General features: G+C 31.8%; 3 protein-coding genes across 4 annotated transcripts in view; all 3 read left to right on the forward strand.

Annotated features, from left to right (window-relative positions):
* The window catches only part of LOC114333137 (uncharacterized), a 78,129-nt gene that overhangs the window by 31,297 nt on the left and 20,870 nt on the right, over positions 1-25,962 (forward strand). The window lies entirely within an intron of this gene.
* Positions 3,001-13,082, forward strand: LOC114333140 (uncharacterized). Its single transcript, XM_028282968.2, has 2 exons — positions 3,001-3,120; positions 12,688-13,082. Exons 1-2 carry the CDS (start codon positions 3,091-3,093, stop codon positions 12,991-12,993), a joined length of 336 nt encoding a protein of 111 aa, XP_028138769.1. The 5' UTR covers positions 3,001-3,090; the 3' UTR covers positions 12,994-13,082.
* On the forward strand, positions 19,819-22,466 carry LOC114333138 (uncharacterized). Its single transcript, XM_028282965.2, has 2 exons — positions 19,819-19,986; positions 22,020-22,466. The coding sequence occupies exons 1-2, from the start codon at positions 19,957-19,959 to the stop codon at positions 22,347-22,349; spliced, it is 360 nt and encodes a 119-aa protein (XP_028138766.1). The 5' UTR covers positions 19,819-19,956; the 3' UTR covers positions 22,350-22,466.

A 25,962-nucleotide genomic window follows, 5' to 3' on the forward strand; every position in this document is an offset into this window, starting at 1 on the left:
GAAGTAGTACATTTAATCCTGAAGGTAAAGTTTATGGCCCGACCGCAGGGAGGGCCATAATTTACCTGAAGGATTAAATGTACTTCAGTCGCAAGGTATATACGATACTTTTCGTACTTCCGGTATGATTTTATTAATTATTTCAATAATTTCAATCAGTTTTTTCTCTCTTCAACTCATTTAATAAACTGTCTTTAAAATAAGTTACCATAGTAACATTGCGTTGTGACAGTTATAATTTAGAAACATTGTCATTACTAGTGTCATTGTAAAGAAACATTGTTATTGATAATTATTGGTATCATGAGTGAAGAAGGTGTATCTGATATTGATAAAAGAGCAGCCGAAGTAGGTGAAGAATTGTTACCACCGAAATCTAGAAAACTATACGAGCAGCAGTACGATGCTTTTAAAAAGTGGTGCCGCTTAAAAAATGTGAGACAACCTACTGAAAATGCGCTGTTAGTCTACTTCGATGATAAATCAAAAGCGGTTTGTGCCTCAACTCTCTGGGCACATTACTCAATGCTGAAATCGGTTATTAACATTAGAGAAGATATTGATATAAGTAAATTTCCAAAATTATTAGCTTTTTTGAAGAGAAGAAATGAGGGATTTAAGCCAAAGAAGTCAAGAATTCTCACGTCTGAGCAGGTAGATCAGTTCTTACGGGAGGCTCCGGATGATAAATATTTAATGCTTAAGGTGAATTTGGAAATTTGTTTATATTCAGAAATTTTAAGAAATCAATTTTTTTGTAGGTTGCACTTATTTTGGGCGTTGCGGGAGCTTGTCGTGGAAAAGAGTTGGTTGATTTAGAAATCGACGATGTGAGAGATTTGGGCGATTCCTTCCTAATTGCGATTAGAAACACCAAAAATAAAATTGACCGAAATTTTGTGATCAAAAATTCAGAAAACAGTGCCATTAGTTTTGTGGCGATATTTCGGAAATATGTGGCATTGCGAAAGACAGGGACAACTCATTCAAAATTTTTTGTTCAATACATCAACAAAGAATGTACTACGCGAGTAGTAGGAAAAAACATGTTTGGTACAATTCCACGGCAAATAGCAGCTTTCTTGAAATTAGAAAATGCGACGTCTTATACGGGACATTGTTTTAGACGCACATCTGCGTCTTTGTTAGCTGATTCGGGAGCAACAATAGACGTGCTGAAGAGACATGGAGGATGGAAATCCTCCAACGTGGCCGAGGGATATATTGAATCGTCTATTAAAAATAAACAAAAAATTTCAGATAAAATATTTGGTCAAGTCGCCGATTCGTCCACTATAGTTATGCCACAGTCCTCATTCTCGCTTCCTGTTTCCGCAGGATCTTCGAAACAAACACCAGTTCAATATGAAAAGGACCTATCTGTTACTCGTCAGTTACCTGCTGCATTAACCCAGGAAAGACTGGTCAATATGACGAACTGTCACAATATTAATTTGAATATTAACGTTAATTACCATTCTAATTAATTATATTTTTCAATAAAATATCCCTTAAATTCGTTTGTTTGTGATTTAATCGTTCCGGGAGTTTCGTCAATATTTAATCCCGGAGGGATTAAATGTGACACTTTAGTACCTGTCACAAGGGAGTGAAGTTGTCACTTTAGGCCCGGAAGTACGAAAAGTTACTTATTGATATAAATTACAATTATTATTGTATTAAATAAACAAGTGTAAGTAATTTTATTTGCAGTTTCTATACGATTAATATTAAAAGTGGCATGCGCCACTTGAATCTAACTTCAGCCCGTGAGTAATGATCCGTGAGCAACTTCAGCCCGTGAGTAATGAAATATTACTCACGGGTATTAAAGTAATGGGTGCTATTACCTATTAAAAAATAGCGAATAATGAGCATGTTATTAAACGGTCGTAGAAAATTTTTATTAATTGATACTCAAACTAAGGCGACTAATTCATAGGGGCTCGGGAGGTTTAGAGCACCAGGTGATAATTTGCACCACAAATTTTTTGTAATATATGGTATACAGACAGCTACAGGAAAAATATTTTTCCACCTACCTCTACCGAAAGTATACATTTTCGGACCTGATTGTAGGGAGCAAAGTTGTACTTTTCCTCCCTAGGGAGGAAAATATTTTTCCTCCCTAGGGAGGAAAAGTAAAAGTGACGTCATGGTATTCCATTCATGAAATATAACTTATTGGCGCCCTGTACAATACCTATTTTGTATTACGTAAGTATCTATACATTTTAACGTTTATTTAAAAACACTCTGTGTTTTGCAGAATGGTAAAAAACAGTAAATTTTTATTCTGATTTCACAATGTTTACATTAATAATTTGACTTATATTTGACAGTTGACAGTTATATTGTAACTACTTGTTAGTTTTAGTTCTAATAAATTTTGTTGGTTAGTTACATAAATAAATTAAGTAAAAATGAAAAAATGACTTGTTATTTGAGGAAGGTGGAAAAACCATATGTATAACATGGGAGTAAAGAGCCTTTTCCTCCCTTGAATGATTACTGCCCTCCGCTACGCGTCGGGCAGTAAACTTCATTCTCGGGAGGAAAAGTAGCACTTTCCTCCCTTGTTATACAAATAGCTATTTTCCTGTGGATTTGCAAATAAAATATTACAATGGAAACCGATAGGTAGGTGAAAAATGGAGGAATGAGGTTGGTTAATGTGGATGACGAGAAGACGACCTAAAAACCATGAATATAAGACAATAGAGGAGCAGGGCAAAAGATAGATTTGAATGAAAAACACAGCCAGACAGGTAAAGAACATCCAGGGTTATGATGCCAAAAGTAGAAGGTATAATAATCAATTAAATGCCATGACTCAAATTTTGGTTATAAACAATCATAATGTACAAAAATCGATATAAAACATAAGAATTTAATATGTTCCATTAATAATTAATATTCTATTCAAATTCTAGTGACCTTATTAGTTATCAATTAAATAAAATTATAAAAGTTTTATAGCAGTAATAAATTTTTTATTGGTGCATATTAGTATCGCATTTATTGCCTCCCCCGATATAAAAAGAGTCAAAAACTAAAAGGACCACTATTGGAAAATTATCGTTATCAAAGATGAAGATCCCCATTTTGGCAGTATTGTTGGTAAGTTTTCATGTTATATAATTTTTAGCTTTTCATCTCTAATACTGATGTAACTTTAATATTTAATTTATCTATACCTATTCGTTACAAAATATTCCAAGAAAATTATTGGTGATCATTACTTTAAAAAATAAGGGTACTTTAACTTTTGTATTTAATATTGTCGGTTTTTAACGTCCTGCGACGTTGTCCGATGCCAAAGCGTCAATTCCCTCGGTTGTTCCAGTCCTCATCGGATAATCCTCTTTCGCTCATTCTCTTTTTCGTTTTTCTCTTGGTACCCATCTCATTGTTTTTTAGGGAGTCTTTCCTCGCTCATGTTTTAAACATGCCGTACCAGGTTAATTGTTTTTCCTCTATGAAGTCAGTAATAATTGTTTTTGTTACACCCATTATCTCTCTTATTATTTCATTTCGAATCCTCTCCAACTTTGATGTTCTGTTTGATCGTCTTAGTACATCCATCTCCGTAGCCTCTAGTTTTTTCTTCTGATTTTCTTTAGTCCTCCACGTTTCAGAACAATATGTACATTAATGTACTATTTATCAACGAATTATAAATGTTTCCATCTTGCAAAAATGTAGAACCTTGCCAGGAACTCAAATTTATCTGTTTGTCCTTTGTTAAGTGTGTATGTTAATATAAGTTGCCACCAAACTATTTATTTCATATTAAATGACAATCGAGGATAATACCTTCTTTTTATTGACGAAATGCCCCTGTCTAGATAGCGAAAGTATACTTTTGAAAGATTAAATAAATTCAATGTATATAGGGTGTTTCATTGGTAAAGTAAGATACGTTAACGGTAGAAACAGGATACTTAGGTGGTCTCAAAAATACCATACAACGGGTCTCACTCCATTAATAACAAAGATACTGGGTGTTTTATCTATTTTGCTATTTTCTTAATTGGTTCATAGCTTTTTCACCACACCGTATATTTATTTTATATTTGGCACGCAAATGTCATTTAAGACGTACAATAAATTAATTTATTTACAATTGTAAAAAATCCAGGTCCGGCTTAAAAAATATTGGAAAAAATTTTCCGACCCCAAAACAACACCCTGTACATTAATTTTTTTTTAAATGGATTTTTAAAGGATAAAAAAACTAAATTCATTGGTATACTTTCAATTTTCGCCAAAATGATTTTTCTGGTGAAATTTGGAATTTGAATTCTGAAATTAAGTGAATTGCGAGAGCTCTAAGTAGAAAAAAATTGAAATACAGCTTACAACTTGTCAACCACACTGTATATTGATTTATATCTATTTAACACGCGAATATTCTTTTAGGTGTCCAGTCAATTAATTTAATTACAATTATAAAAAATCCAGGTCCGGATTAAAAATATTGTATAAAAGTTCCAACCCAAAAAAACACCTTGTATATTAAATTTTTTTAAAATAGATTTTGCATTTGAGAAGTGTATAAAAAACAAGATTAGTGGTATACTTTGAATTTTCGGCAAAATGATTTTTCTGGTAAAAATTTGAATTTGAATTCTGAAAATATGTGAATTGCGAAGCTCAAAGTAAAATAAATTAAACTATGACTTAATTTTAATTAATACCATTATTTAATCTAAATTGGTAAAATATTATCACTTGCACACATAACAATAATTTTTGATGACCCCCTCTGTGGCTCAGTGGTAAGAGTGCCTACCTTTGGAGCGAAAGATCCGAATGGTCGTGAGTTCGAATCTCACCAGGGTCAGAAATTTTTCGTTTATTATAAATGTATTATTATAAATTAATAAATGAAAATCCTAAAAAAATGTCCTTGTGGGATCGGTACTTACCGGAGGGACAGCAGACGTTCGGATACAATTAGCGTCTCTTTGCAAAGACAATGACGTCGACTTTTCAATGTAACAAGACACTTACTCAACACACACAGTACACAGTACACATGGCGCTAGGTACCTAACTACAAAAATTTACCGTACCTACGTATAAAAAAAAAATTTTTTTTGATGGTGGTAATTTTGAATAAGTACTTTGGTTTTGAATAGTGATTATGCTGCAAATTTTGGCTGTTTTGTTATAATTTTTAGCTATTTTGTTGATTAAAGTGATGTATTCTTTATTGGCCCTTTATTATTTATTCATTATTTTAAAATGAATATTCGCCAAAAACTATTTTTCACACATAATAAAAAAACATTAAAATATTAGCATTTTTCCAATTTAGATTAAATAATGGTATTTAAAATTATGTCGCCTTTTAATTTTTTCTACAAGAGCTCTCGCAATTGACATAATTTCAGAATTCAAATTCAAAATTTTACCAGAAAAATCATTTTGTCGAAAATTCAAAGTAAACAACTAATTTTGTTTTTCATCCTCTTTTCAAATGCGAAATCCATTTTAAAGAAAATTAATATACAAGGTGTTTTTTTGGGTCGGAATATTTACACAATATTTTTTAAACCGGACCTGGATTTTTTATAATTGTAAATAAATTAATTGATTGGACACCTAAAAGAATATTCGCGTGTTAAATATAAATTCAATATACAGTGAGGTTGACAAGTTGTAAGCTGTATTTCAATTTTTTTCTACTTAGAGCTCTCGCAATTCACTTAATTTCCGAATTCAAATTCAAAATTTCACCAGAAAAATCATTTTGCCGAAAATTCAAATTATACCACTGAATTTAGTTTTTCATCCTCTTTTCAACTGAACAATCCATTTTAAAAAAATTTAATGTACATGGTGTTGTTTTGGGGTCGGAATATTTTTCCAATATTTTTTAATACGGATCTGGATCTTTTACAATTGTAAATAAATTAAGTTATTGTGCACCTTAAATGATATTTGCGTGCCAAATATAAAATAAATATACAGTGTGCTTAAAAATTTATGAACCAGTTAAGAAAATGGCAAAATAGATAAAACACCCAGTATCTTTGTTATTAATGAAGTAAGATCCATTAAATATGATATTTTTGAGATCGCCAAAGTGTCCTCTTTCTACAGTTAACGTATGTTACTCTCCCAATGAAACACCCTGTATATTCAGACCCAAAAAAGAATTATAAATTGTTCATTTTCGTTATTGTTTATGGTCTGGATTACGAAAGACCTAAATACGAAATAAAAAATTCGATCAAGAATAGAGCAATCAAGAGCAGCCTTTTTGAAAATGAGAAAATTTCTGTGTAACCAAAGACTCGATTTGCCAATCCGATATCGGATATAAAAATGTTATATTCACTCTATTCTTCTTTATGGTGTCGCAGCCTGGACTGTAAGTTTTCTCTTCTTCTTCAAATGCAAATCCACTAATGGATGTTAGCGATCACATTTTCCATTAACTCTCTGTTTCTTGCAATGTGTATCAGAGATTGTATGTCGTTAATCCCTGTCCATTGCCTTATGTTTCGGAGCCAGGACATTTTCTTGCGTCCTATTCCTCTGTTGCCTTCAATTTTACCCTGGATTATAAGTTGAAGGAACTGGTATTTTTCGTTTCGCATGATGTGACCCAAATACGCCGTTTTTCTTTTCTTGATGTTTTCGAAAACTGGCGTTCTTGGTTGATTCTTTTAAGGACACATACAATTTGTGACTTTCGCCGTCCATGGTATCTTTTGGATACGTCGATAAAGCCACATTTCGAAGGCTTCTTACTTACTTGCTTAGTCCTAAGCCTTTCTACTTTTAGATGTAAGGCTGGTGGAGTTGAGTTTGGCATTGTAGTCTCCATGCTTTCCGATCTTGCTTTAGGTTTCTTGCACTTTCCAATGTCAATGCCTTTTTCTCGACTTATTTCCTGATTTCATCTACCCACATAACTCTTGGTGTTCCTTTTTTGTTTTCCCCTGCACTCTCTGTTTCCTAATTCTATTGCATGTGTCTTCCTCGTATTTGAAATTATCATTGTTTTTGTTTTCTCTGTATTAATTTTCATATTTATGTTTGATAGTTCTTCTTCTAAGATTTCAAGATTGTTCTGTAAGTCTTCTCTGTTTTCTGCTATAAATACCATGTCGTCTGCAAATAGTAGCTCCGATAGTTGAGTCCGTTTCATTTGCCAGTATCCTAATGTTAGTTTTCTCATTCTTCTCTTGGCTTTCTTTATCGCTTCATCCAGTACCACTGAGAATAGCAGTGGACTCAGCACGAATCCCTGTTTGACGCCTTAACTTGTAGTAAGTTCTCTGGATTCCTCGTTATTGGTTCTTATTGTATTTGTATTATTTTTGTACATATCCTTTATTACTTCTATTATGTGTCTGTTGACTCCCCTTTCTTTTAGTGTCTTCCATACGTCCTTTCTTCGGATTCTGTCAAACGCCTTTTCCAGGTCAATGAAGCACATATGTATCTCTCTATTCTTCTTGATTACGTTCTCACTTACTTGTCTTAATGTGAATATTAGGTCTTGCGTGCTTCTGTCCTTCCTGAATCCACACTGTGTGTCTTCCATAGTTGTTTCTATTTGGGTTTATATTATTGTCTCTATTATTCTTGCGAATACCTTACCAGGGATACTTGATATGGTGATACCTCGGTAATTATTACAGTTTCTCTGGTCTCCCTTTTTGTGTATTGGTAGTATAATGTCTTTCTTCCAGTCCATTGGTAATTCTGCTCTATTTATATCATTCATTAGTTCTTTCATGCTATCCATTCCCTCTGTCCCCCTAAATTTTATCATTTCCGGGGTGATATGATCGTTGCCTGGTGCTTTGCCCAATTTTACTCTTTCTATTGCTTTCTTCAATTCCTCTCTTGTGATGGGTTCCACTTGTTGTTCTTCATTCCTTTCTTGTATCTCCCCTATGTTGCCCGTGTTTGCATGAGTTAGCTCTTTGAAATGTTCTCCCCATCTTTCCATTATTTGTTTTTCTTCTGTTAGTACGTTTCCATTCTTGTCTTTTGTATTCGGCATCGAAGGCTTCTAATCTGTTTATATCCCTCGTTTTGAGTGTCCAGCCCTCTATGCCATATAGCAGCACCGACCACACGTAGCATTTAGTAAACCTTAGTCTCAGTGTAAGGTCGAACTCTGAGCAGGTCAGTACCTTCCTGAATTTTACGAAAGCTTGTCGAGCTTGCTCAATGCAAGTCTGCAGTCTTCACAAAGCTATAAGTCTATAAGTGTTGATTTAATGAGAAATCTGGAAGCTTTTGAGATGTAACTTTAGAAGTAGAAGTAGAAGTTTGAGTTGAATTTCGAAAATACTATTTACCGATTATATTACGAACGAAATGGTGTTCCACAGAATGGGAAGAGACAGAGGACTTTTGACTACCATTAAAAGGCGAAAGACAGCATAGTTGTAGCATATACTTAAAAATGATAAGTACTAGTTTTTGCAGCTGAATATGAAGGGAAAAATGGAAGGAAACTGTGGTCCTGGTAGACGAAAAATATTCTGGCTGAAAATCAATCGCGACTGGACCAAATTAAACACAAAGCCACTTTCAAAAAAGCGGAAAAGAGAGACGAATTTGCAACCTTCATTATTGGAGTCTGCACTAGAAGAATAAGTTCGTGTACCTATAATAATAGTGTGTAGAAGTGATAATACGTTCTTGACGATCGCTGGATTTTAATTTAAAGATATCGGATTATGTGCTGTTGACTCTTACTTTTGCTATGTTGTTGACATAAAGTTGTTTCAGTAGGTATATTAGATGGTTGTGGGTCATGGCGGCGGCCTTTGCATTATATAATGCTGTCGAGATTAAATTTTCCAGATTTAACTATATCTGAGATTGAGAATCTCTCGTTCACTTTCAGGACAAATCTACATTGTTCTTGAAAGATCGAAGGTCAAGTTCATATTATTTTTCTTTTCTATATCGCCCATTACTTCCGCTCTGATTCCGTCTTTACCTTGAGATTTTATACTGTTTAACTTTTTTATTGCGGTTTCTATTTTACATTTTAAATGAAGTTGTACTTTTAATATATTGGATTATGCAGAAACCTTTTTTTGTTACTAGTCGAGGAAATGAAGCTGAAAAAATGGCAAAACCTCGCAATTTTTTCGTCCAGCATCGATTTGTACAAAAAATTCCGATTAGGCTCATTTCACCATCTAGTTCAGTTTCTATATTGAGCCGTTTTACGCTTGTGGTTTTCTAGGGGTGAAAACTACCCCTAATTTTAAAAAATTATAAAATAACATTTTAAACTTTAATATTGTCAACATTTGGTTCTTATCAGTTACATAATGATTGTTTTATGCTTCAAGATATATTATCATAATATTTCAACCCTTACAACCTCCAATGTTGAAGCTATATATAGACAATTGACTTATTCTAAAAGAATAATCGCATAGGATTAGCCTGGGCAGCGTCTGGTAAACTGAGCTACGTATTTAAATCGGACTCACCCATATGCCTGAAAAGGAAAATCATTGACCAGTGTGTATTGCCTGTACTCACTTATGAAGCGGAAACAATAACACTCACAAAAAAGGTAGTGAACAAGATTCGCATAACTCAGAGGGCTATGGAGCGCCAGATATTGGGTGTCTCCCTGAGGGATCGAATCCCAAACGAAGAAATACGTCGTAGAACAAAAACAACGGACGCCGTCGAAAGAATCGCGTGGCTGAAGTGGAATTGGGCAGGACACGTCGCCAGATTGTCAGACAACCGATGAACAAAACGTATTGTCGAGTGGAGACAACGAGAACAAGCACTAGGGAGCAGAGGACGACCAGCAACCAGATGGGCTGACGATCTGAAGCGTATTGTCGGCAACTGGATGCAAGCCGCACAAAACAGAGAAAGATGGAAAGAGCTGAGGGAGACCTATGTCCAGCAGTGGACGAGTACGGGTTGATGATGATGAAAAGAATAATTTCGCCTTGCATCGATTTACATAAAAATTTGAGATTAGGGTCATCTCACCCTGTACTTCATATTCTATATCATGCTGAAAAGCGTTGATTATTTTTAGGGTTGTAAACTACCCCTTATTGTCAAAAATTATATACAAACATTGTTAACTTTAATATCGGTAAAATAGTTAAATAATGATTGTTTTACGCTAAAGGATATGATACAAACATTGTTAACTTTAATCTCGGTAAAATAGTTAAATAATGATTGTTTTACATAATATTTCAACCCGTAAAACCACCCTTAGTAACATTGCAATTTTTATAAGTAGATAATTTAATAGATCTATACGGAAATAAAAGTAGAATAAAAGAATTACAAAAATACTTATTTACACAAAAATACGAATTTACAAATATATACAAATACAAATAGTTTTTTAGTCATCTTCTAGTTAGTCCTGTCGCCAGTAGGGGTACAACGGCCTCCTTAATTCAGATGGACTTACCCAAGTTTTCTTTATGTATTTTGACCCGTAGAACACGAATTTTTTGGGTAACAGTCGATCCGGATGTCGATAAGATTGTTATAAACAAAAAACTTGAGGAATCACATAACAGCGATTTTTCGCAAAAGAAAACATGTTTTTGTATTCTTTGGGTCATTCTAAGCAAAAAATTATTTTACAAGTTTTTTGGTAGGATGCATAGTTTTCGGCATAAACGGTGTTAAACTTTCAAAAAATCGAAAAATTGCAATTTTTGAACCCGAATAACTTTTGATTGAAAAATAAAATAGCAATTCTGCTTACCGCATTTGAAAGTTCAAGTAAAATTCTATCGGTTTTGATTATTTTCATTGCTGGAAATTATTTTTTTATTGTTAAACAATGCTATCAACACATAGTGATTGAATGATGTTTTCAATGCATTTCTAATTTGAAATCGAACGAGTAGGCGCGCATACAGAATTTCTACGTACATACGTCCATTAAAACCAATGCATTGGGCCCGGGAAACACTATGTGTTTATATCTTTATTTAACAAATAAAAACTTATTTTTTAGCAATGCAAACAATCAAAGCCGATAGAATTTGACTTAAACTTTCAAATGCAGTAATCAGAATTGCTATTTTATTTTTTAATCAAAGGTTATTACGGTTCAAAAATTGCACTTTTTCGATTTTTTGAAAGTTTAACCGCGTTTATCTCGAAAATTACGCGTCCTAATAAAAAACTTGTAAGATCATTTTTTGCTGAGAATCACCCAAAAAATACAAAAAATATTTTGTTTTGCGAAAAATCGCTGCTATGTAATTCCTCAAGTTCTTTGTTTATAACAGTCTTATCGACATCCGGATCAACTGTTACCCAAAAAATTCGTGTTCTACCGGTCAAAATACATAAAAAAAACTTGGGTAAGTCCATCTGAATTAAGGAGGCCGTTGTACCCCCCCCCCTGGCGACAGGACTAAGTACAAGAAACTAGTTCTGTGGTATTATGAACATTGAAAATGCTCTATAAGCGGATTATTCCAATTTTTCGAAAAAAAAATCTGTTTTATGAACATAGCTCCTTTATTTTTGGCGATAAAAAGATTTTTCAAAAATGATTTTGTAGGCTTTTTGAAGAGCTATAAGACGAAGTAAATTAAATTCCGTAAGATCCCTTATTTTTTAATTAAGGTGGGTTTAAATGGCTCGATAAAAGGGTGTTTGCTCGTAAATAGAGGTTTTAAACAGCTATATCTCGCTAACTGTTCACTATAATGAAAACATATGTACAAGGAAATTTTAGATGTGAAAAAAACTACAATTTAGTAGTCAATCATTTTTTTCGTATCTCTAGTATTTTCGGATATATTTTGAAGATAATGGTGAAAAATACGAAATTGAAAAAATCAATTTTCCTTTAAACTTCAATTTTTCTAAAATTAGGCCTTTATTTTGGTCAAACTTCTTGTGTGTATTGCTAATGCAAATATAAAAGGAATTACAGAAAGGTAAAGACCAATTTTTAATTAGGAGGGTAGTTAGGGGGTTGTTTTCACTGATTTTTTCATTAAGAAAGCAGATACCGACTTTTTTTGATCATGTCACTCAATTTTTATGCTAGGAACTTTTTATTTTTTTCTGTTAAAAGGCCTAATCGTATCCTTGAAAAAATATTATTTAAGTTGTCCTCGAAAAATGCAAAGTTTTTCCGTTATTTGGCTTTGAATATTTCAAATTATACATTTAACGAAAAAAGCTAACTTTTAACATGCCGTATCTTGGTTTGTATTGGTCGTAAAAATATTAAAGAAAAACAGTTTGATTTGCGTTACTGAAAGACACAATTTCGATAGCTACAGTTTTTTTGATTAAATGCATAGTTTTCGAGTTATTGTCAAAAAACTCTCTAAAAAAGTGGATATTTTCGTCGAAAAACTGTTACTTTCAACCGCGAATAGCTCGAAAAATATTAGTTTTACGAAAAAATGTAAATGACATTTTTTCTTAGAAATACGTTTTACATCGATTTACATGGTTAAAATTTAATAAAAAATTCCCACCCCGAGTTGGGGTGGCAACCACCCTCAAGGTTTTAACGTACAGCGGCATGATATAGAAAATGATGCTTGGACTATTCCCTACATTCTGTAAAAATTTCAAGTAAATCCATGCCGGACGAAAAAATTGCGAGCCAAAATGCTTCATTTCCTCGACTATACTCCGTATTTGATAAAATAAATGTTTCATTTTTAGATTTTCTGTGTGGCCGGAATCTACGCAGTGCCAGTGGATATCGACGAGAATTTACTGAGGAGAATTATACATAAAATTGAACAAGAAAAAAGCTATCACGACAAAAGCAGTTTTTACTATGAAAATGATGGTGGCAGTCCATGGCAACAACAACAGGTGGTTGTTCCATGGCAAAACCAGGTAGTTGTTCCATGGCAACAAAAACAGGTTTATCCATGGCAACAGCAACAGGTTTATCCATGGCAACAGCAACAGGTTGTTGGAGGGTGTAGGTGGTCTACAATTGGTGGCCGTCGATGGTGTTAGTGACAACCAAGTTATTAAATTTTAACCACTTGATCAAACTTTGATTATTATTCCACATGATTACAATAAACCATATTATAAGCAAATCACATTTGTCTTTTATTAAAAATAAATAAATAAGATACAATTCACTATGCAATAAAACTAATATGTGTGTAAAAATCCACAAGGAAAAAGTTTTTCTGTAGTTGGTTGTATACCATGTAATACAAAAAACAGTAAAATCGTTTATAAAAGGTATACAGTGATGAGCGCACTAATAACCGGCAAAATAACGCAAAAGATGGAAAACATACTAAGTTGTGAGATAAAAAGAAATGAACCTAGTTGAGGTGTTAAATTTAGCGATAGTAACTTATAGATTGACATTATATTGATTGTTTCCCACCTTTAGACGTATCGAACGAATTTGAGAAATGCCACTGTCACAGTGACTGTTTTAATTGAAATAATTCTCTGATACGTCTAAAGGTAGGAAACAATCAATATAATGTAAATTTATATGTTACTATCGCTAAGTTTAACAACACTACTAGTTTTATTTCTTTTTATCTTACAATTTATTATATTTTCCATCTTTTGCGCTATTTTGCCGGTTATTAGCACGCTCATCACTGTATATTTAAAATCCCTAAAAAGGGCTACATCACGATTGGTTTACCAATCATCATCAGTGCTTACGTGAAATTTACATGCTAATGTTGATACAAAATGATGATTTTTTTAAATAAGAATAGGGGTCGTGTGAGAGCTCATTTGAAAGCTTATTCATTTCTGTATTCACTAATATAAACATTGACATAATTATTTATACAGTGTGCCAAAAAAACTTTTTTAAATTAAATTAATTGAGACAAAAAGAAGAATGTATATAATTTATTTAATTCTAAATACATTTTACTGTTGCCGGAAAACAGAAAAAATGCTTATTTGATAAATATATTGTTTTTCGCTTTAATTCAATATTAAAGTTGCCACCCACCTGCCTCTTAGCAGTCTGAACAATTCATTTAAACGAAAAGCAATGTTTATTTTCAAATTAACATTTTTTTCCGATTTCTGACAGCAGTAAAATGTATTTCGAATTTAAAAAATTATATGCATTCTTCTTTTTGTCTCAATTAATTTAATTAAAAAAAATTTTTGGACACCCTGTACAAATAATTATGTTAATGTTTATATTATTGAATGGAGAATTGTGTAACCTTTCAAATGAGCTATCACACGACCCCTATTCTTATTAAAAAAAATTATTCATTGAGTCATCACGCCCAGATGGATGACGTCACTACTATGATATACAGGGTGTCCAGAAACTCTACCGACAAACGAAGACAGGAGATTCCTCAGATAGTTTTATGACAATTTAACCCAATTCACCTAGTCCGAAAATGCTTCCTAAGGGAGCTAGAGCTCTTTGAAGATGGCGCCATGTAATTAGTTTTTCTTAAATACCTCCCGAACGCTTCTATTTAGAAAAACGAAAATTGGTATACTTATTTACTTTCCTGAAATGAATCGATTCCATTCATTGCGAATTTCTAGCACCGGTCATAGGCGTACGTTTTGGGTAGGGCAACGGTTATTTTATCGCATAACTTTTTTGTCTTCAACTTTTAAGCATTTTTGATACTGGATTATTAAATTGTGAGGTATTATAGTACTAAAAGGTACTCTTTCTTTAAGTCGATAGGATACACCGTTTTCTATAAAAATCGATTTGAAAGTTTTTAGTTTTGGGAATTTGAAAAAAAAAGTTAAAGAAAATTAAAAAAAAACCGATGTATATTACCAACTTAAAGCAAGAGTAACTTTTAGTACTCGAATATCTCATAATTGAATAATGTAGTGTCAAAAATACTTAAAAATTAAAGACAATAAAGGTATGCTATAAAATAACTGTTGACCTACCCAAAACGGACGCCTATGACCGGTACTAGAAATTCGCCATTAATGAAATCGATTAATCTCTGGAATATAAATAAATGTACCAGTTTTCATCTTTCTAAATAGTTTTTTTTTGTATCTTTTTTTTTTAATACAAGGAACGAAAAATTTTCAAACCGATTTTTCTAGCAAACGGTGTATCCTATCGACTTAAACTAAGAGTTTTAGTTCTAGAATACCTCACAATTAAATAATTCAGAGTCAAAAATGCTTAAAAATTAAAGACAAAAAAGTTAGGCGATAAAATAACCGTTGCCCTACCCAAAACGGACGCCTATGAGTTGTACTAGAAATTCTCAATGGATGGAATCGATTCATTTCTGGAAAGTAAATATGTATACCAATTTTCGTTTTTCTAAATAGAAGCGTCCTGGAGGTATTTAAGAAAAACTAATTACATGACGCCATCTTCAAAGAGCTCTAGCTCCCTTAGGAAGCATTTTCGGACTAGGTGAATTGGGTTAAATTATCTTAAAATTATCTGAGGAATCTCCTGTCTTCGTTTGTCGGTAGAGTTTCTGGACACCCTGTATATGCCAAAAAATTATAATTTAAAAATAAAAATCGATCTGATTCGTAATTTATCTCCAGAGTCGCCCATTCTCGAGAAAATGAATTTATTCGAACTCAAACGTCTTCATTGTACCAATAACTTCAGAGGCTTATATCTTAAAACCATGATTTTTTGGAGCTACGCGCCTATGAGTCTTTTGTTCTACACATCAAGGACTACCAGAATCCAAAGTTTCAGAGCATTTGACAGAGAGCCATTTCCCATAAGGTTTCTGCGGGGTGCTTTCCTAGTGGAATAGCAATTTTGGCCATTGTTGAATATCGCTACACCTGACTTTTAGACAGTTTTAGACCAAAGCGACCAATGTTATGAAACATCCTTTGCTCCTTTTTTTTGGTGAGTATAAAATACAGAGTGATGCATTTAAACATACTGAGCAAAAAATGAATCTGTATTTGAAATAACTCCATATTATGATAGTTCAGTATAAGAATATTAGCACAGTAAATCATTTTGAGGAATTTTGCTACTATTTTAAAGACTATTACTACATCAGCTTTTGTACACTTTTTAATTATACAGGGTGTTTAACGTGTTACAATATTGGATGATAACTAAGTCAAGAGCTTTCTCTTATATTCTCATACAAATTTACATAGTAATCTAGGTATTTATTGAGTAGAACAAAGTTGAAGTAAATTACAGAAAAATAAATAAATAAAACAAATTTATGTGAACGTAAACAACCCTGTATCGTCATCTTTTTTCTCTTACCAGTTAGTGTTTTATTCTAGATAAACAAATCACGTTGCCTTATCAGCACCTATTTATACTCTGGGCTAATTAGCAAAATACAAGGAAAAGTTATTTACCAGCAATTTTATTGCTGGAATCGAATCTTATGATTGTATATATCGCACCATCAATGCAAGACTATCACAACTCAAAAATTACCATTTTTTTTTTTTTTTTAACCGGAAATGGTAATGGGTAGTCTAACATAATGAAAGAGTATTATAACTCAAAATTTAATATAAGACAATATTAAACAATATTAATGTTAAGTTATAATACTCTTGCATTATGTTAGACTACCCATTACCATTACAGATTCATAAAAAAACAAAAAATGGTAATTTTTTGGTTGTGATAGTCTTGCATTGATGGTACGATATATTAATAATATAGGTATGCAAAGTCCGCAGATAGTGTGCTACTTTTTTTATAAACAAAATGGCGCCCGTGGATCGTGTTTTTTTCAATTTTTGCTTTATAACTCCAAAGATTTGAACTTTACATCAATCAGACCCAAATAAAAATTCTCCGTAATTAAATTCTGCATAGACATATTTTCCCTGTTTACTTAGACAAAAATTTTCCCCGGAATATGAGGGTTTTTCCAACAAAATCTTTAATTTTCAACTAAAATTTTAGATAAGTAATTGTTAATGTATAATTAAATGTCTTGGCATTATAAAAGCTCTTTTCGTATAGATCATAATTCCAGAAGCCGATTGAAATTGAATAAACAGTTTAGCAACAATTTAATTGTTAATTAAAAATTTACGGTCGCTATAATACCCACAATGATTAACACACATAAGAATAACTATGATTTTTGCATAAAAAGACACTTTACCTATCTAATTTACTTTACAGAATTGAAATTGATCTATTTAAGCGGCCTCAGGAATATTTTAAAATTATAAACAATTTTTTGGCTTATAAGCAAATAGCATATCTCAGGAAATATTAAATTAAATTAAATCATGAAAACGGTATTGGCAAAAAAGTGGCAGCGTTTAATTGTGATGAGTGGTTCCTGAGATACAGTTGAGTCCGCGAGTCTTTACTCGTGCGTCATTAATACCTGGCGAGATAAAACACATACTTTTTATTTAGCATCATTCTCTTCCACGCATGAAATTAATGACAAACCAGCTGCCGTCTGTTATTTAAATAAAAACACATGTTATTTTTATGAACGATTTAGACTCAGTGCATTGAAAAGAGATAGATACAAAGAAAGACGATTGGGTATATCTTTACATATTTTAAGTACAATTTATGACGTTTTGGTTTGTTTACTTTTGTGACTGTCAGTTTGTTGAATGTTTGCTGTTATTTTGTCGAATTTTTGCATTTTGAAGGTTTTTATAGTATACAAACAGTTGCTATCACAACTAATTTTATATTGGAGTTAGAAATTTTGCAATAAGTTTGTTATTTTACGATAAATTTTGACAACGTACAAAGCTAACCTCATTGTTGACACAGTTGAATGCTTGTGTTTATGGTACCGCCAAAGTGAATAAAATAACAAAAAGAAAATATGTTATTGAATTCTTTTATAAATTGTTTATTTATTTATTAATCAATGATAATAAAATAATTTATTAAGCTACTTCAAATGTAGCTGCAATTATGCATCAAAATTTTAAAGCAAAATTTAAATTTTACATTCTATTTATTTGATAACGTCAAATTTTATAATATAACCCGTGATCGGAATAATATCCACTTGCCGTTGCGTTTCGTAAATTTCCGACTTATTTCGTATGCTTTAAATGATGACGCACGGGTAAAGATTCGCGGACTCAACTGTACAACCGGTCAAAGTTGACCGACATTTACGGCAAAGATATAAACAATAGAATCATAATTTTTAAACCACCACTTTTTTAATTTTATTCTCTTTCACCACACCAATTTTCATATCTTTAAAATACTCATAACATATATTATCTATATGTTATTATCTATATATCTATATATTATCTTTGAATCTATGTATATATCTATAAAAACTATCGATATTACGAGTTAAAATTGACAAAAATAGCAAAATTTTAATCAAAAATTAGGTTGGAGAAAATGTAATCTCAAAGTTCAAAATCGGTATACGTTAAAAAAAATGCATTTTCTCGGCTTCCCATCGAGCAATTTTCTTCATGTTTTTTTTGTTCCCAAGTAACTCGAGTAGAGCCATCTAACTAACGTATTATTAAATGTCAAACTTGCTTTTGTTTCGTTATAATATATTAATTTATTTATAAGAAAAGAAAACTACATATGTTTTCCAGTTGTAGACTTTTTTAGGTAAACTTACTACAAGTGTACCGTTTACCGTTAAATACAGAAATATTCTTCTTTGAAAGCTGTATAAGTATTTAAACAATCTTTATTTAAACAAATTAAAAATTTGCGTTATAATCAATAAATTAATTTATTATAACAAAACAAAAGCGAGTTTCACATTTAATAATACGTTAGTTATATGGCTCTACTCGAGTTACATGGGAACAAAAAAAGAATGAAGGAAATTGCTCGATGGGAAGCCGAGAAAATGCATTTTTTAACGTATACCGATTTTGAACTTTGAGATTACATTATTTTCTCCAACCTAATTTTTGATTGGAATTTTGCTATTTTTGGCAATTTTCTCTAGTAATATCGATTATTATAATAATATATGTTATGAGTATTTTAAAGATATGAAAATTGGTGAGGAGAAAGAGGACAAAAATAAAAAGGTGATGGTTTAAAAATTATGATTCTATTGTTTATATGTTTGCCGTAAATTCCGATCAACTTTGACCAGTTGTATCTGAGGAACCACTCATCATAATTAAATGTATTTTCTTTTTAAAGAAGCGTCATGCTACTTTTTTTCCAATACCGTTATACCGTTTTCACGATTTAAGTTAATTTAATATTTCCCGAGATATGCTATTTGTTTATAGGCCAAAAAATTGTTTATAATTTTAAAATATTCCTGAGGCCGCCTAAATAGCTCAATTTGAATTCTGTAAAGTACATTAGATAGGTACAGTGTCTTTTTATAAAAAAATTATAGTTATTCTTATGTATCATAATCATTATGGGTATTATAGCGACCTTAAATTTTTAATTAACAATTCAATTGTTGCTAAACTGTTTATTCAATTTCAATCGGCTTCTGGAATTATAATCTATTCAAAAAGAACTTCTATATTGCCAAGATATTTAATTATTGATGAACAATTGCTTATCTAAAATTTTAGTTAAAAATTAAAGATCTTTGTTGGAAATCCCCGCATTTTCCGGGGAAAATTTTCGTCGAAGTAAATCGGGAAAAACATGTCTCTATGCAGAATTTAATTACGATGAATTTTTATAACAGCAATAAAATTGCTGGTAAATAACTTTTCCCAAAAATGGCCTACTCTCCGATAATCTGCCCAGACTATTATTGTACTTTGTATAATTGAACAATTATTTTACTAATAAAAGTTTAATTAAAAATTAATTAAAACAATACAAGAAGACGTGGGAAATTTAATTAATCAGAATAGCACATTTAAGATATTTTATCTTTAATTATATTTCCAATGTAGGTTTTAAATACCTACCAAATTTATGAAGTACGAATAGTACTTTTAATCTTTATTATGCATATTGTCAGATACATACAGTACAAAATAAAGTAAAAATAAAAAGCAATTATTCGAAGGAGATTCAAGATGGTTGTTAAATTTATTGTCTTATTTGGGGTAAGGACCTCTTTATTACATTTTCTATTTTTAAACACGTCATACTTGCATTTTCTGTATATTTAATATTTTGATAAAAGTATGCATAATTTTTAAAAAGTGCATAAAAAATCATTTTTAACTGCATTACTCGTAAGGTTATTTTTCTTCTTCAAGTGCCATCTCCGCGGAGATCGGCAATCATCATAGCTGTTCGGACTTTAGAGACGGCTGCCCTGAAACGTTCATTTGATGTACATCCGTACCATTCTCTCAGGTTGCGCGGCCACGATATTCTGCGTCTCCCTATGCTTCTTTTTCCTTGAATCTTTCCCTGCATAATGAGTTGGAGCAAGTTGTATCTCTCTCCACGTGTAATATGTCCGAGATATTCTAATTTTCTGGTTTTGATTGTGTTTAAAACTTATAAGTACTTCTTTTTTCTTCTTTTTTAAAATTCCTTTGTTTGTAACGTTTGTCCATGATATTTTTAGAATTCTTCTATACAACACAACTTCAGATCTCTTGTGCAGAGAACTTTTGTTAAAACTTACTCTAGCCGTTTCTATTCTAATTTTAATTTCCTGGAAGTAATCATTTAGTGGAGTTGATCACTTAGGGGCGTCATTTGAAATTTTGATTGGGGCGGGGGGGGGGGGGGCAAGCATTATATATTCAATTCATTATACAATGCTATAGTAATAAAATTGATGTATTTTTTGTAGATTTGAGTCATTTTCAGGGTCGGGGGGGGGGGGCGTCAAATGACGCCTCTGTGATCACTGTTCCAAGATATGCATATTGATATACTCGTTCGACATTGGTTTCGTTTATGAGGAGATTATATTTATTTTTTCGCGTTTTCGATATTCACATATATTTTGTCTTTCTGATGTTCATTGGTACACCTTATTCTTGGCTATACATCGCTATTCTATTCACCAGTCTCTGAAGATCTTTAATATTTTCAGCTAAGATGACACTGTCATCCACATATTATCTAATGTTGTTAATGGAAACTCAGTTTACATTTATTCCAGCTATTTTACCCACAAGAGTAGGCATTAGGTTAGTTAGGCACCTTCTTCCGAGTAGGCATTAAGAACTGGCGACAAGGGTTATTAGAGTGGTGGTTTATTTTATTTTCGAAAAAGTTTTTTTAACATAGAATATTTATATAGCAGTTTTTAAAAATACACACCTTACACTTTTTGACGTTTGTGTCGTTTGTATCATACAGTTTAAGTTGCTGAGAAAGTTTATTATTTCACTAATTCCTTCTATTAGAGCTTTTTTCAGATTTAATTTTATTTTCGCTGTCGTTTTTTCTGTTAAGCAATATCAAAAGTAATATCTTTATGTTAAGGACAGTCTCTCATTTTAATTATATTGCACTGAAATTGGTATTTGACAGTTGTGGAAAATTGGGTATACAAGGATACTTGGAGATGATGTGTCAATGTGTAAATTTTGCATCACCTAGCCAGTCTGTTGAGGACAACTTGGTTACGTCAATGACCTGAAAGTGGTAGTAAAACAGAGGTAAATCTGGTTTGGTAATGTTTAGTTTTGCTTCTGTTTGGCTCAATTTTTCTTGGCAGGTTTTGTTAATGCAGTTACGTATATTTGTTGGGCAGAGTTGCCATCTATTTTATTCCTTGTTTATCCATAAGTGGTAGGAATCTTGCATAGAACTGGTCAGCCCCTACAGCTTTACCATATAGTTGAAATGACATACATATATATCTCTAGATTATACAATCTTCTCACAATTTTTAGATGAATTTTTTTGTATGACTGTTTTACGAAGTGGTATTCGAAACATCAAAGATTAATTAATTAAAAATGTTATTTTTTGTTTATACAGGGTCAATTCCATATACACCTAAAGTTTAAAATTAGACACGCCACAAGCAAGCACTTTTTCAGAACCTTATTACGTTTTAAAAAAAAAATTATAAACTTATAAATTATAAAAGTTTTAACATTTTTTAGTTCATTCCAAACCTATTTTTAAATAAACTGCTAAAAATAAAGAATTTGTTAATATGTAGGTTCTCTTTAACGTTGGAGCTGTGATGGTAAATGGCTTCCTATATGATCCCTTTCAAAGTCGCTTGCTCAATGTACTAATTCCAGATGGTCTGTTAGGAAGAAATTGGAATTACATTGCATCTGAAATATACAACCCATTTTTTGGTAGAGGACACTACGGATATTACGAAGGTCCCTATCCCGGTGGATATCACGGATATGAACAGGATTCGACATATCCTTACTCCTTTATAGTCCCCATTTTTGGTAGAAGATATTCAAACTATTACGGAGGTCCTAATTACGGTGGTTATGAAACACAAGAAAGTTATGTGTCATATTCTCGATGAAGGTATTCATTACAGAATACCAGAAAACCATAGCAGCCCTTGCATTGATTATGCGAAAGTCTTTCTTCACTTCATTTGAATAACAAATAAAATTGTGAATAAAAAGTTTCCTAAATATTTTTGTTTTTGTTTTATATTACCCTACGAGGCAGAGGGCGTTATAACTCTTTTTGCGCTTAATTGCAAAAAAATTTTATTTAGAAAAAATGTGGCATTAGCCATAGGTTATTATTATTCGGGACTACATAAGATAAGTTATAAAGGGTGTAACCAAAAGGCAGGTCGTAAATCTCATATTAAATCTCATATTTTGGGACCAAAAATAATTCGATTGAACCTAACTTACCTCAGTACAAATTAATGTGCGCATAAAACAGTTATAGTCCTGTAAAGTATCAAAATAAAATATTAATTTTTTTCTTCTTTTTTTTATTGTACCGAATCCACTGATGAAGGTTGACTATAACCATTGAAAATCCGTATCTACCTTCTGTTTTTCTCAAAAGCGTCTGTGTGTTTAACCCGGTCCAGTCGCGAATGTTTTACAGCCAGGCTATTTTTGTCGTCTATCGGGATCCCTTTTTCTTCCAATATTATCTTTCATAATCAGCTTTAATCACTCACATTTATCATTTCTAAATTTGTGCCACAAATATGCTGTTTTTCTCGTTTGAATGGTGGTCAAATATTCTCTGTCTCTTCCCACTCTGTGCAACACCATTTCGTTCGTAATGATCGGTGAACGGTATTTTCAAAATTCTCCTGAAAAGCCATATCTCAAAAGCTTCTAGCTTTCTCATTAAGTCAACATTAACAGTCCAAGCTCCGACACAATAAAGACGAATAGAGTGGATATAACATTTTACCTTCCGATATTGGATGTAAATATTGAGTCTTTGGTTACTTAGAAATTTCCTCATCTCCAAAAAAACTGATCTTGATTACTCTATTCTTGATAGAATTTCTGATTTTGAATTTAGATGTTCCTTAATCCAGACTCCTAAATAAATATTTTATTTTGTCCACTTCTTCGATATCTTAATTTTTATCGGGACCCTTGTTATGACTTTACCCCTTTTGCTGATCGCCATAGTTTTTGTTTTCATTTTGTTTATTGTTAAATCAAACGAACTGTTCTCCAGTATTACAAATAAGTAAAAATAAACAAAAAGTTTATTTTGAATGAAATATTTAAATTAAAAATCACACTAAACTTTCTCTCTTTTTTTTTACCTCGGTAAATTATTAAAATAAACATTATAGAAGCTTTTAGGGACTTTCGGCCCTCGGTAATGATACAATTCTTCATTCTACGTTTAAATTTTCAAAAATACTTTCTCAGATTTCGAAAAAAATTAATTTATTTAAATAGCATTGTACCAAGATTTTGCGCCTACCCCCTTAATGTTTATAAATAAAGCGTGCCAATATTTTTATAAAAGAAGCAAAAATTGTTTTAAATGTAATTTTTGAAATTGACGTAAAAACACCAGCTTTTTGAATGAAAAAAAAATTCTCCATATACCAACAAAAAAAAACCTTATAAAATTTATTCATAAGCTTAAAACCTGGAAATTTTTTATCGAAGAATAATAAATTTTAAGCATTTTTCAAAATGAATTTTACTGTATTTTCCGGATTCTATTTTTTAGCACATATTATCCACTACAAAAGCCTCGTTTTGCTGTAAATTTAAAAGTCCTGAAATAATTTTATATGAATTTTAAAGGTTTTTGAATAAATCTATTCTTTTTTTAGATTTTTAATTGTTAATAAATAAAACAATGCGAAAAAATTTGAATTAATTGGCAGTTTTGAACAAATTGGAGCTTCTGTTATTCTACCCATATATATGTAGATAATGAAACAATCGCTACATACTAGTTCTAATGTCATAAAACATTATATTTTTGCTCATTTTCGTGGTTTAATTGTCAAATTATACAGTGCTAGTCAAAAGTCCGTCCCCCCCTCGTATCTTTTGAACGATTATACCTATAATAGTGAAATTTGGAGAAAGAAAATAAACGGACGTAAGCCTCTTAACTAGTCATGACAGGTGATATAATAGTGACAGATGACTTTACAGTTTCAATGTGACAGATAATTTTAAATGGGACCCTATGGCAAGTGATACCTGGTTTCAAAGGTATTGAAAATACCTATTCAGTCATACTAATTTTGTTTAAGTTTAAGCTAATTTTGATGAATAAATGAAATAAATATAAAATTGTAGTTTCGCATTTAATTAATAAAAATTCAAAATTCCGCCTATGATTACTTGTCAAAAAGGTTGACGTTGACGTAAAAACTACTAGAGAATTGAAAAACGTCAACTTTTTTGAAAAAAAAACCATAGGCGGACATTTAAATTTTTATTAATTAAATGCGAAACTACAATATTATATCTGATAAAAATAATAAACTTAAAGAAAAACCCATAACTAAATTAAAATTCATGGTGACGTTTCAATTTATTACTTTAATCATCGTTAGAATAATAAGTTTCTTGAGTATTTTTTTTTATATTTCCTTTAAAATTATTTTAAAGCATCCGCTCAAGAAACTTATTATTCTGACGATGATTAAAGTAATAATTGAAACGTCACCATGAATTTTAATTTAGTTATGGGTTTTATCTTTAAGTTTATTATTTTTATCAAGTTTAATGGTGTGTCCTTATCTACATAAAATATTATATTTATTTAATTTATTCATCAAAATCAAAATCAACTTAAACCCAAAAAAATTAGCATGACTGAATAGGTATTTTTAATACCTTTCAAACGAGGTATCACTTGCCATAAGGTCCCATTTAAAATTATCGGTCACAGTGGCTCTGTAACGTCATCTGTCACTATTACGTCACCTGACATGACTAGATAAAAAGCTTATGTCCGTTTATTTCCTCCCTCCAAATTTCAATAATATATGTATAACCGTTCAAAAGATACGAGGGGGGTACGGACTTTTGACTAGCACTGTATAACGAACAGGGAGACACCGCATTTTTTTTAAGTTAGCATTAACATGGAATCTCATCTCTTTTCGGAGTTTTTGGAAAATTTATTAAAAAATTAGTCAAAAATCATTAGTCACGAAATAAACAATAGGTACCGTGGACACCAGGTTCTCCGGAAATTACTTCCGATATCATATTCGTCAGAGATACCAAAAACCAAAAAAAAGGTCAAAAAATTTTGACCAGTTTTTTAATCAATTTGTGGAAACCTCCAGAAGACAAGGTAAACGTAGGTACCCTGGGTACCGAGTACTCCGAAAATCACTTTATATGTCATATTCGCCGTCAGAGACCCCAAAAACTCACCGGGTAATGATTTTTGACTCATTTTTTAATGAATTTGCCGAGAAAACTCCACAAGACGAGGTAAACAGTAGGTACCCTGGGCACCAGGTACTCCGGAGATCACTTACGACGTCATATTCGTTTTCAGCTATCCCAAAAACCCCCCAAAGTAACAAACTGAACTCATTTCCGCCGATAATTGACGAGTTCTGAATTTTTTTGCTTCAAGTATCGTTTAAGCTTATATAACCACTCCTCAATGGTTGCTTTTTCTGGCGCAGTGTCCGAATAATGTTTATCAAGCCA

Source organism: Diabrotica virgifera, chromosome 1 (genome assembly GCF_917563875.1).
Source record: "Diabrotica virgifera virgifera chromosome 1, PGI_DIABVI_V3a".
Lineage (NCBI taxonomy): Eukaryota > Metazoa > Arthropoda > Insecta > Coleoptera > Chrysomelidae > Diabrotica > Diabrotica virgifera.